Here is a 13,004-nt window from a genome sequence, read left to right as displayed (position 1 = left end):
CAGGTTTCTCACACAACAAGACAGATTACAGAAATAATTCCCGGTGAAATTATTGGACAGGGGTGAAACAACCTCTGACTCCAGCCCCTCTCCCACGACGTCATTTTGAACGTACCAAAAATGCTTTCAATAAAAAAAATCCGTGGGTTATTAGGGGCGGGCTTGAAGTGAGGTTGCTTGTTTTTATATACTTAACCAGAGGAAATGCTGACGTGAACCTCACAAAAACGTCGAAATGCCCCAGTCCTAAACGAAACGACCCAATACTTCTTTAAGCAAGAACGCAATAGAGCGCATCCTTGTTAAGAGAAAATATCAAAGAAAATCATAGAATCTTACAGCACACAAGGAGGCCATTCGACCCATCGTGTCTGCGCCAGCTCTTTGAAAGAGCGATCCAACCAGTCTCACTCCCCCTGCTCTTTCCCCTTAGCCCTGCAAAATTTACGCCTTCATGAATTTATCCTTTTGAACGTTATTATTGAATCTGCTTCCACCACCCTAGAAGGCAGTATATTCCAGATGATAGCAACTCGCTGTGTAATGTGTTTGTCCTCATGTTCTCGCTGGTTCTTTTACCAATTACCTTAAATCTGTACCGCCAATCTTTGCGTAATTTGGACAAGTTTGTATCTTTCCCTGTAGTTGAATTTATCCTTTAAGTCACTCCTCACTTTCTCTCATACACGAAACACTATTGTGCTACAGTTTCAATCAAATGTTGTATTTTTTTACTGCCATTTCATATATCTTTGCGCCTGAGTGAGTGACAAAATATATTTAAACATAGTCCGCAAATTAAAGTCAATAATCTCAGATATATATATATATATGAATACCCCGATTGAAGTGACTCACGTGCTCTTTCTTCGAAGAAGCAATTAAATAATAATCACTGAAATTGCGATTATTCCCCAAACCGCCGAAACGGTTGCAAATAAACCCTTGGTTTTACAGCAAGATTTTATTCTGAATTTCTAAATTTATGATAATTTTTTTCCTACTGATTTTAACGCAACGAATTTTATATATATATATATATATAAATTTTACGAGCACTTATTTGCAAGCACCGGAATATTTGCACGATAGTTTAGTACATAAAAATGCATACAAAAATTCCCATGCATGTGTATGGGTGTGTGAGTGGGGTTGCAAAAAAAAAAGCTTACAATTTCTTGTTAATTTCGCTGGGCGAATTGCTACTTTTATGTCTTGTAACACACTCGCACGGGTTATAACCAATCAGGGCGCGCCGCTGGGTCCGGCCCCCTCGCTGTGATGTCATGGCGTCGGTCCGTCACGTCCTGCGTCGTGACGCCGAGGCGAGCCGTTGAAGGGGGGCAACCACAACGTGCGGGAGAGCAGTTAACCCTAAATATTTGTTATCAGGCATCCCGACAGCTTGCAGCTGATCTTTCACCGCAGTTTTAACACTTCTGGCTGTTGGGATCGGTCTTATTTTCGTTCTGTATGGTGGATATTATTTTTAACACACCTTTCCTTGGTGCTATGGGGGATCATTGCAAAAGTAAGTAAATTGCTTGCAGGAAAAAAATAAGGAAACGATATTATTTTTTCTCTCCCATTCGACTGATTATATTCCTACCCCCCCCCCCCCCCCCCCCCACACACACACACACACACACAAAACATAAACAAGTATTAGTGTGTTATTCTGCTTGGCTGTATGACTATCTCTAGCCTCTAGGATACCACTTTTAAAAAAAAAACACCTCTGCAAGTCTAGCGTGAAAGCCTAAAAGTGCAGGCGATTTGTTTCCAAGGTAATTTTCAGTGAATGTTTTGTCCTGTCAGAGAAGCACGGGATTGCCATGTGTGTGGGGTGTGGGAGCAGAATCCATGACCAGTACATCCTCCGAGTCTCCCCGGATCTGGAGTGGCACGCCGCCTGCCTCAAGTGCTGTGAGTGCAGCCAGTACCTGGATGAAACTTGTACCTGTTTTGTGAAAGACGGCAAGACATACTGCAAAAGGGATTACATTAGGTAAGGGAATAATATGTTGTTTTTTTAAAAAAAAAACTTTGCATGTGCGCTTGTAGCAACAAAAAAAAAACCACTGCCGAGAAATTCAATTTGACAATGTTCAAAGAAGACATTTGCAATAGATAGCGAAATCTGTTGAGATTTTGAGATCTTGGGCAACCGCGCTTTGGCAATCTGAGGACTCTATGTTACTATCACCATTCACAAATGAGATCAAAACTTATTTTTCTGGCGAATATCAATTCGATTTGTTTTGTCCCAAAATGTTCTTTCAACGTTTCCAACAAGCAGTTCAGCTTGCCTTGGGTATAAATGGTTTATTTATATTATATTTCAACAACAGCTGCCAGTCATCGAATTTTGTTGCGAAATGTTTCAAAGCGTGGCAAGTTAAATGACATTTTATTTTTTAATCCCCTCTCCCAGATTATTCGGGACCAAATGTGCAAAGTGCAACCTGACTTTTAGTAAGAGTGATTTCGTGATGAGGGCCCGGAGCCGCGTCTATCACATCGAGTGTTTCCGCTGTGTGGCGTGCAGCCGCCAGCTCATCCCCGGGGATGAGTTCGCTCTCAGGGACGACGAGATTTTCTGCCGGGCTGATCACGACGTTGTGGAGAGAGCCTCGGCCGGGGGAGATCCGCTCAGCCCAGCCCCGTCCAGCAGATCCCTACAGATGGCAGGTATTTAAAAAAAAACAACCCAGATTCAGCTGCAGGCAGACAGCCAGCCCATTCGCTACATTGACCTTCAGCCCAAATCTAATAAGCACATTTTTCAATTAGCAAATAGGGATAGTGAGGGGTGGGAGAATGTATGGGAAGTCACACAATGCTTTAGCATAAATAAATCCACCCAAATGCCGTTCAATCTGCTCCAGCTGAATTCGCTGTTAATGTTAAATATATTCTGGGTTTGTATATAATTTAAAACATTTGAATTCCAGTATTTATCAATCGAAACCGGTTGTGTGGGAGATTATAATCTCCCATTCTAATATTTGTACCCATCCCTTATTTTGCATGACACGTTTTTATCAAATGTATTTAAAGGAATCTTTCTAAATATTATAGCCATGTGGAAATAGCCGGACAGAGGCGAGAAACTAAGATTGTAAAAAAAAGAGGAAAGAATTGTATTCTCGAGACTTAAAAGGTATTTAATAAAAATACACATTCCTTGCTCAGTCATTTTCAGCGGCATCTATTCTTTTCCCAACAAAAGTTAAATTGAGGCGGAAAATGAACTAAATTCGCACAAAAAATACTCCAGCTATGCATTTTACAAAAGCTGCCTAATGGTGAAAGATTTCGACAGGCGTTTGAAGAGAATTGGCGCTAGCTAGATTTACAAATTGCTGTCTATATTCTGTGTATATCAGGGGCAGATATAATTATTTAATTGCACGGAGTTCTGTAAGATTTGGGTTAACAAAGAGGATATTACACCCATCGTTTCTAACAATATTAAGATGTTTCGATGTCGGTTTACACTAATGTTTTCATGCCGGGTATTCTCAGCCTTTTAGAGAAGTAGTATTATATATGAGAGTGATCACACTGATAATGTATCTAGACATACACTCGTACATTATGCATAAACTTTAGACTGATTTTGATAGTGTACAACATGGGCACACACAGTGTAAATCGAGATAGGAATGTGTACTGTCCCTGGAAATTAAATTGAAAAAGATGTCTCTTAGTTTTTCCGGCATATTTTGAGAGTTCTTTCTCCTAAGATTAGAGGTGTGAGTTCGCCACCAGCTTTAGATCAAATTGCTGGACAAGTACAGTATCCGAATTAAAACCTATTTAAAAAATAGTTGTCCAGTTAAAAAAATGCTTAAAAAATATATATACATCCAGTTTCTCCTCATATTGGCCAATCCGAATGGATCTTATAAGGGTGGTCCTCTGCTTTTCCATTGGCTTTGATTGCAGTTACAAAGGGGAGTTGTTCATTATCTTATTTGTGTGTGTGTTTCTGTTTTTTTTTATTGTGTTACCTCGCAGCAGAACCTATCTCGGCCCGGCAGCCACCCTTGAGGCCTCACGTTCATAAGCAGCAGGAGAAAACGACCCGGGTGCGGACAGTGTTGAACGAGAAGCAACTGCACACATTGCGGACCTGCTACGGGGCGAACCCTCGTCCGGACGCTCTGATGAAAGAGCAGCTGGTAGAGATGACTGGCCTCAGCCCCAGGGTCATTCGGGTCTGGTTTCAAAACAAACGCTGTAAAGACAAGAAGAAAACCATTCTGATGAAACAGATTCAACAGCAGCAACATAGTGACAAAACTGTGAGTACCAGGGCGCCACCAATTAAGTGGCTTTTAACTAATGAGAGAGGATGGGGGGGGAGGATTTTTTGTCTGTTTTAACTTTTTTTAAAGTGTCAAGCAACGTTAAACTTCCTGCAGAAATTGCAAAATCAGAAGGGGATGATGCAAGCAATGTAGTTACGGAAGAAACATGCTTTATTAGTTTTTTAAAAATATGATATTGTGCAGTTGTGTTTCTCTTTCTGTCTGTCAGTGCCTGTAAAAAAGGAAAACGACACAGCACAGAGCAGAATTCAAATCTTGCTGAATCTATTGGAAGTAACAGAAAGAAAATAAAGGTTTCGAAGTTTAAAAACGTTCAATAGAATGATAAGATCTAAACGGTGGAAGTTCGCCGCTTTGTTTTCAGATGGCCCCGATTCTGTTGGGAAACTTAAAAAAAATAATGTTTAAAATTGCTGAAAATATCCCAGGAAAAGCTTAACAAGTTCGAGATAATGGGACAATAAAAAACGGATGCAAGGTTAGACGGATATTTATACAAAACTGTTAATCTAATAAAATAAGACATTTGGGTTCAATCGAGTTACTATTTTAAATTGTACCCACAACAAGGAAGAAAGTTCACTTGTTTATTTAAAGAGATTTTAAAAACAACAATCTAGACTGGAACACGTCTGGTCCAAGAAATTGTCCATCACAACAGACACAGATGTCACACAAAGTCAAGAATGATGGGGTCTGGGAGGGGGGTTAATGTACAGCACAGGATTGAAAAAAATGCTACTTGTGTGAATAGACAGATCACAGATTTATTTACTGTCGTAGATTGGCTATAGTAATCCCCAAACTCTTGCGGCAGGCAGTCGGTTGGATTAGTTATAAATGAGGGGAAAAAATTAGAAGCAAAACTAACATTTCAGTCATCAAACACTTGAACTGGAGAATCTGGTGAAGAAATAGCTCGTTGTGTTCACCGGCGAGAGTCTGGATTTTGCTACAAATGCATTGTATGCCTGCGCTTCGTGTTAATTTAATAGTTCACAATGGAGTTTACATCAAAGGACAGAGTCAAGTAATAATCTTGCAATAGACAGCGAGGATTGGGTTTAAGAAGCCGGTGTTGCCCTTGGACCCATTGCCGGGGAACAGGAAGTATCTCGGCGGGGTCAGAGCCGCGAGAATGTCATTTTTGCGATAGATATGTGATAGGGCCCTCTCTGTGTTGGGAGGGAGGCGAGAGAAGGGCGGTCTCTCTCTCTGTCTCTATGTCTCTCTCCCTCTCTGTTCCTGCAGTCCATTAAAGGAAGCGACTTGCCTTCAGTGCGGGGAGAGACGGTTTTATTAGAAATAAGCAGTTTGTTTAGACTGGCCACACACAGAGGGGGGAGCAGAGCCCAGAGTTGGTTATGCTTCCTTCATTGTGTAAACACAAATTATTGGCGTCGCATCCTATTAGACTGGGAAACGGGTTTTAATGAACTGATCGATATATATATATATTTTAGTTTAATTAAATAATGGTTAAATATTATGATGTAGGCCTCTGTCTCTGTAGTGGCCCCAATTCTAATTAGGCAAACGTGAATAAAGACATAACGTATCACTCGAATGTTTATTCAGCAGCCCATTCAATGCTATATTTATCTGATTATATCGTCAGATGTTTATTTTATACTGTTTTTATTTCTTTTTTTTACAATATAAATACACGTAAGTGCAACAGAAGTGCCTAGGGAGACGGATTGTTTAAAAAATGCATTACAAGCCTGTAGCTGTTTTCAAAAGCACCAGATTTGCGGTTGCCACTTGGGGAGGATTGTGGAATTCGATTCACAGATTTTTTTTTAAACTCTCGAATCCCGTGTAATAAAAATTGGAATTTTGATGTGTTCAAGTCTCAGTAAAAGCAGTGACCGGGGTCGTTTTTCCCATGTATTTCAGTCGCGCGTTTGGTGAAGGCTCTGTAAGACTTGCTGTTGGAATGGGATAATGGAGAGCTCACCTTTGGCCTTGTTTCTCTCCTCTCCACACACACACACACACACACACACACACAGAGTCTGCAAGGTTTGACAGGCACGCCGATGGTGGCGGGAAGCCCGATCCGACACGATGGTTCAATCCAAGGGAACACCGTGGAGGTGCAATCTTACCAGCCGCCCTGGAAAGCGCTCAGCGAGTTCGCACTGCAGAGTGACCTGGACCAGCCGGCGTTCCAGCAACTGGTGAGTTTCCGGGCCGGGCCGGGCCGGGCCCTGTTGGATAGGAATCCAGTGAGGCTCGGGACACTCGGGAACTAGGGACATCGCTGTATTTGAGGAGGTTGCTCTCAGTTTTAGGATTGGGAGATGTCATTATTTCCATGGAGTAAGCTGAAGCTGTCAGACATACAGGAAAGTTTGGGTCGGTAGAGAATTCGTAGCTTACATATCATCATCTCCTCCAACTTTGTGAAGTCAAACACTAAATTGACTTATAATAAGATTTTAGTGAAAATAAAGTGCTTATCTTGACCCACAGATAGAAAAGAGCATAGCATACCTGCCTTGAAAAGTGTGAGATTTCTATATATTCGATGCCCATTCAGCGTTCAATATATGACACTTTTTTGCAATTTGCAGATATCCCAACCAGTTGGTATCTGGTGCTCGGCCCCGTTCTAGTGCTGGTGATGTTTGGGTTCCGATCTGGGGCCGATGGATCGTTGTTTGTAAATGTATTTTAGTATTCTGCCTAATTCAGATTTGATTTGGGCATCAAGATGGAGACGATGTAGGGGCGCAACTGTGTGACGTATCGGCATCTGGTGTCCATGGAGATATAACACCCTATTCCAGGGTGCATACAGGCACGATGCACATCAGCACAGAAATAGCACCCCGCCCCCCCTCCCAACACACACAACACCGCCACTATCCAAACACAAGTTCACAGGCATCAAGATCCAAGCATTGTAGAACAGCACAGTTTCAATTACATAATCATGTCATGGACTATATATATATATATATATATATGACAAATAGCCCACCTTTCAACACATTGTGCCCTAGAATCACTCGTCAAAAAGGACCATATCATCAGCTGCACACATTAAATGTGTCCATGTACTCTCGATGCATTCAGGGCACTGGGATGCACGCCCACTGCTCATTAGATACAACCGCTCCAACGTTACTAGACACCATCGTTTAGTGGTATTTAGCGGCCTGAATGCATGACAGGATGTCAAGTGGCCGTCAACACACAGCAGAAGAAGGTGCTAGCTCGGGGCTTTAGAGCAGGGAACTTGACATCTAGCGCCGAGCCATCCCCCACCCCCTCCTTTACCGTCAATTAACCTTTCGGGGACAGCAACAAGTTCTCAGAAGGGAAAGATTTTAGAAATAATAATAGGAGGCATCAGTGAATTCAGCCGTACCCCTGTGCCTCGCCGCAATACTAACAGTCACCAATCAGAAATGGTCCTCCAGTCATCAATCAGAAATGGCCCTTCAGTTAGACCCAGGCACGAAACCGTTTAGATAAATAAGATGGGATATTTAGGATTTGAATACACAGTACCTACAGCCTGTGCAGTATATACTTGTGTATATATCTGTAGACCATATATTCATTTATAGTCAATATCTGTGTATAATATATTTAAACATCTGTAGTATATATTTGTGCATGGTATATACTCATGTGCATTATATTTGTGCATTGTATATAGAAAAGTTATGCTGCATATAATTAGGGATAGTATATATTGTGTATGGTATATAAATTGTCTGCAGTTTATATTTGTATAAGCCGTGCATGTGCACTATATATCTATGTACAGTTTATATTTCTGAATAGCATTTATGTTTTTAATCATACCAACGATGGATTTGCATTTATCAAGTGGGTTTCAATTTGCTGGAACCTCCCAAAGCGCTTTACAGTCAAGGAATCGCTTCTGTAGTTTAGTCACCAGTATTTTACCACAGCCAAATTAAGCCCAGCAAGGTCCCACAAGCCGATAAATGACCAGTCAATCCGTTTTTTGGTGGTGTTGGTTATTGGCCAGGACACGAGGAGAACTCCCCTGCTCTTCTTCAATTAGATCTTTTCGGTTTGCGTGAGCACACGGACAAGGTCTTGGTTTACTGTTTCATTCAAAGGACGGCACCTCCGACAATGCAGCACCCCCTCAGTACTGCACTGAAGTGTCAGACTGGAGAATGGGCTGGATTTTGCCATAGAGGCACACCCTTAGATCAGACAGCAACTTCTGGTGACCGCACATGCGCAGTCAAATGCGAAAATCCAGATTTTTTTTGTCCGAGATGCCCTGCTCCTGCGCAATAACAGTATCTGTGGAGAGACTCGCCATTTAATTACTGCGTGAAGTTGCAGTACTTACGTAATGGATATAGACTAAACTCGCCGGAAAAAGTTAGGGCTTGGCCATTCCAGTGTAAATACCCATTTAACAGGGTGATAATTCTTAATTACTGCCAAACAACCTCTCTGGCAAAGAAAATTAACTTTTACAAGTGTAGAGTCTCATTCCTTCGGATTTTAATTATTGTTGGAAATTTTAATCACCTAAAAAGACTTTTTTTTAAACTTTGTCTCTCTTATCTCGTTCTCTTATTCCTATCTTTCTTTCCTTCGCTTTATTTCACTTTCTGTACCTGATTTGACATTGAATTCAATATTCTACCAGGCACTTCCTGGCTCAGACTCTGCGTCGCTCATTGATTGGTTAAGGAGACACACAGTTGCTTGTCCGGTTCACACAGGTCTCAGAGGCTCTGTAGAGGGCGCTGTGCTTTTTGGCCAATCGGCTGACAGTAACTTTCAGTGCAAAAGCCGAGAGAAAGCCCACGGGCAAGTGCAAGTGTAACAAACAACGCGCAAAATCTGGCCCATTAATATTAACGAGTCCTGGAGGGAACCCACTACCCTTTGACTCTGAGTAGATAAGGTGTTTTTTAAGAGTGGGGGGTTCTAAGAGTGATACTTGTTTAGAATAATGTATGGAGCAAAGTAATGGAGAGGGGGATTGGTACTAATCCAATGTCAATCAAATTCTATGATAGGCGAAGTTAGTAATAGAGGGATGAGCCTAGATGGAGCTGAATTGCCTTTTCCCATCAATTATGCTCCTTTATATTTACCCATAGTTACCGGGTTAGTTCATGCATAAGAGAAATTTTTCTCTATAATTATTTAATGAGAATATTTCCCACCTGACTGCATATATTTGTTTCATGTCTTTGTGCTGATGTAAGTGACCAATTTGAAAGTATGAGCGGTTATCTAGACCTGTCTATCGATCAACATGTTCTTGGCTACATATGGTTCAATGGTTACTGGCCGCATGCACTCTGTAACCTAATGAGTGTTAACTGTATAAGTTGTGATTTGTGATTTGTGAAATGCTCCAATATAAGGGAAGCAGTCTGTTATCAATGACTTGTAAGAACTGCTCACTATTCCGTGGTCTCCTTGTTAAACCACCTGTGAACATTGTTTTTTTTATTGCAGCACATGTTCTATAATTTACAAGTCACACTTGCAATTGAAAGGGCTGGTCTTATTTATGTTATTTTGGGCTCCGCAGGTAACTTTTTCGGAATCGGGTTCTCTGCCCAACTCCTCTGGAAGTGATGTGACCTCCTTGTCCTCGCAATTACCGGATACCCCGAACAGCATGGTGCCGAGCCCGGTGGAAACGTGAGGTGCGAGTTTTAAAGAACCAGGAAGTCCCCACAGACCCAGCCACCGCATGTCCCCGAAATCCCCGCATGATCAGAACGCAGTTACAAGCAACAGGAACTCTCCTAACTATCAGTTTTTATAGATATATATATATCAAAGAGACTCGCAATGACTGCCAAAAAAATATATGCACATGGATTTTTTTTTCAAAAAACTGCCACTACAGAACTTGTCATTGAATCTACGAGTTGTAAATACATTCTCATCGAAGCCAAATTAGGTATTCAGGAGACAAGAGCAGATGGAAAGAGAGTGACAGAGGTGAACGCAAGGACCTAATGTTCAAGCAATCTGAAAAGCGAGGAGGGAAAAAGATTTTTTTTAAATGCACAGGACTTCGAGAAACGATTCTTCCCGAAGTCGGCTTGACAGTGTTGCATCTCATACAGTGTTGTGATTACGGGCCATTTCTCATCGTCAAAGTTTCGCCCTTTTACCTCCCCCCTTTCAAACCGAGAGACTCATTTCATATTTCACTCCACCAACTTTAGAGAAAGAAGCAAGCACCGCCCACCTTCTGTTTTCTTTATGTGTTTTCCCCAAAAAAATCGGCATGATCACTGGAAAATGTTACAGTATCGAAGCTTTTAAAAACACACACACACACAAGTTGTAAAGTGTATTATGTACCAGTGCCGGCGGAGGAGAAACAATGTGAATCTCTTAAAGGAACGAAGTAAGTTATTGCTATTTATTGTAAGAACCGCAGTTGATACTGGGATTAAATATTTGATCTTAATAAAGACAAAAAGTATCAATTCTGCAATGTATCGGTTCTGTAAAAATGTGCACGGATTTAATTAAAGTGGCTTGTTTAGCATCGGGATAGCACCGTAGCGCATAGATCCTGGTTGTGACGGGGTAGGGAGGACAGACCTCGTTAAGATTCAATTTCAAATAGTTCCAAGGCACTTCAAACTTAAAAGTTGTAGAAGGGGGAGGAGAGGGGTAATCGAAAAGCATTGACTTGTCAGTTTCCATCGCAAGAGAGGCCTCGATCTGGGCATCCAATATTGCAATAATAATCACTTTTGTTGCTATCCAAGGTTATCTACCAGAGAGGGCACAGGGAAACAGAATAGAGGAAATCTCACCATTAGACGAGAGAGGCAGTGTTCCAACACAATAGAATTTGAAAAACATAACTTCACTTGTAATTTCATATTAGGCGACGGCAGAAAACACACATGTTACTTTGCTGCAGGAAATCTGAAGAGCAGCTCATTTTTATTTTAAAATAAGGGAAATCGCCCAGCAACTTCTAAAAACAGTTTCTAATTTCAGGCGTATAAACGCATTGAAATAAATTCTAGAAATGAACATAAGAACATAAGAATTAGGAACAGGAGTAGGCCATCTAGCCCCTCGAGCCTCCGCCATTCAACAAGATCATGGCTGATCTGGCCGTGGACTCAGCTCCACTTACCCGCCTGCTCTTCATAACCCTTAATTTCCTTATTGGTTAAAAATCTATCAATCTGTGATTTGAATACATTCAATGAGCTAGCCTCAACTGCTTCCTTGGGCAGAGAATTCCACAGATTCATAACCCTCTGGGAGAATAAATCCCTTCTCAACTCGGTTTTAAATTGGCTCCCCCGTATTTTGAGGCTGTGCCCCCTAGTTCTAATCTCCCCGACCAAGGGAAACAACCTCTCTGCCTCTATCTTGTCTATTTCTTTCATTATTTTAAATGTTTCTATAAGATCACCCCTCATCCTTCTGAACTCCAACGAGTAAAGACCCAGTCTACTCAATCTATCATCATAAGGTAACCCCCTCATCTCCGGAATCAGCCTAGTGAATCGCCTCTGTACCCCCTCCAAGGCTAGTATATCCTTCCTTAAGTAAGGTGACCAAAACTGCTCAGATCTGTGAGCAGAACCTCACTCTGTACCGCAGCTCTCGGGTTAGGAAGGAGAGGCGGTCCAGTTCCATTTTATTTACTGATACATAGCGATGTACTCAATAGCAACCGACTCTGACCTCAAAATATATGTATATATTTTTAAACATCTGAAACTCCAGCGATAGAATAATAGGCGTATATAATTGCGAAAGATAATTCTTGTTATGCCGTGTATAATGGAGCTTCTTGAGATCCAAATGGTGCACAGAATATACCCTTACAGGACAATCAGAATTGACAGACAACTGACACAGCCACGAGTCTGAGAAATAGAACTGTGATTTCCCAGTAAATGTATTTTTGGTACATTGAATATACAGTCATAAATTATCAGGCTATGAATATAAGTGACAGCTCGGCCGGGTCAGTGCGACACTGCAGACTTGGAGCAACATGTGTTATCACCGTACTGTATCAGTACATGGTAATTAATATATTAAGATTAATGAACCGGAGGTGAGGGGTGGGATAAAAGGACCCAAGTTACCACTTGCATCGGAGCCAAAATAACAGCGGCTGCCAAACACTCCTGTGCGGAATATCAATCATATCAATTCACATACAGCCACCAGGATGAAAGTGTGTATTTATAGACAGATCCGACAGAACAAATGTTTACTGATATGTGTTTTGAATGTTATTATGTATAGATAGATAGGAGAGAGAGAGAGCGAGAGAGAGAGACGGTGTAAGTGTATCAGGTCCTGGGGTTGATCCAGGTACACATTTGTCAAGGAATGTTACGCTCAGTTGGATCAGTGTTCCTGGCGGTGGAAGTGATTGGGAATGGGATATTTGGAATGCTACGCTTGAATGAGAAGTAAGCTGGGGTCAGGTATCCCCTTTATCCAGATCTCACGTTCATTGAGTGCTGGGGGGTGAGGGCAGAGATTTGCTTAATTCCCCTCAAAAATAGTATTGCTGCCTTCAACCCCGGGCCTTGAATAAACAAACCAAGAAATCTATCAAAATTCGATGGCAATCGAGCTAATTTCAGATTCACGAGTTATCTCCTTATAACAACTTGAAGCATATAAAATAAACCT

General features: G+C 41.4%; 1 protein-coding gene across 2 annotated transcripts; it reads left to right on the top strand.

The window, feature by feature from the left end:
* Positions 1-1,452: 1,452 nt before the first annotated feature.
* isl2a (ISL LIM homeobox 2a) lies at positions 1,453-10,099 on the top strand. Of its 2 annotated transcripts, none has more exons than XM_070864115.1 (6): positions 1,453-1,531; positions 1,819-2,008; positions 2,435-2,691; positions 4,024-4,310; positions 6,353-6,520; positions 9,892-10,099. In XM_070864115.1, exons 1-6 carry the CDS (start codon positions 1,474-1,476, stop codon positions 10,006-10,008), a joined length of 1,077 nt encoding a protein of 358 aa, XP_070720216.1. In that variant the 5' UTR covers positions 1,453-1,473; the 3' UTR covers positions 10,009-10,099. The 2 variants fall into 2 exon arrangements, with proteins under 2 accessions (XP_070720216.1, XP_070720215.1); XM_070864114.1 differs by having other exon boundaries at positions 1,474-1,531; positions 4,027-4,310.
* The last annotated feature ends 2,905 nt before the right edge of the window (positions 10,100-13,004 follow it).

The sequence above is a fragment of the Pristiophorus japonicus genome, chromosome 21 (genome assembly GCF_044704955.1).
Source record: "Pristiophorus japonicus isolate sPriJap1 chromosome 21, sPriJap1.hap1, whole genome shotgun sequence".
NCBI classification, from domain to species: Eukaryota; Metazoa; Chordata; class Chondrichthyes; family Pristiophoridae; genus Pristiophorus; species Pristiophorus japonicus.
Note: the sequence above shows the minus strand (reverse complement) of the source record. Positions and strands in the feature narration are given on the sequence as shown.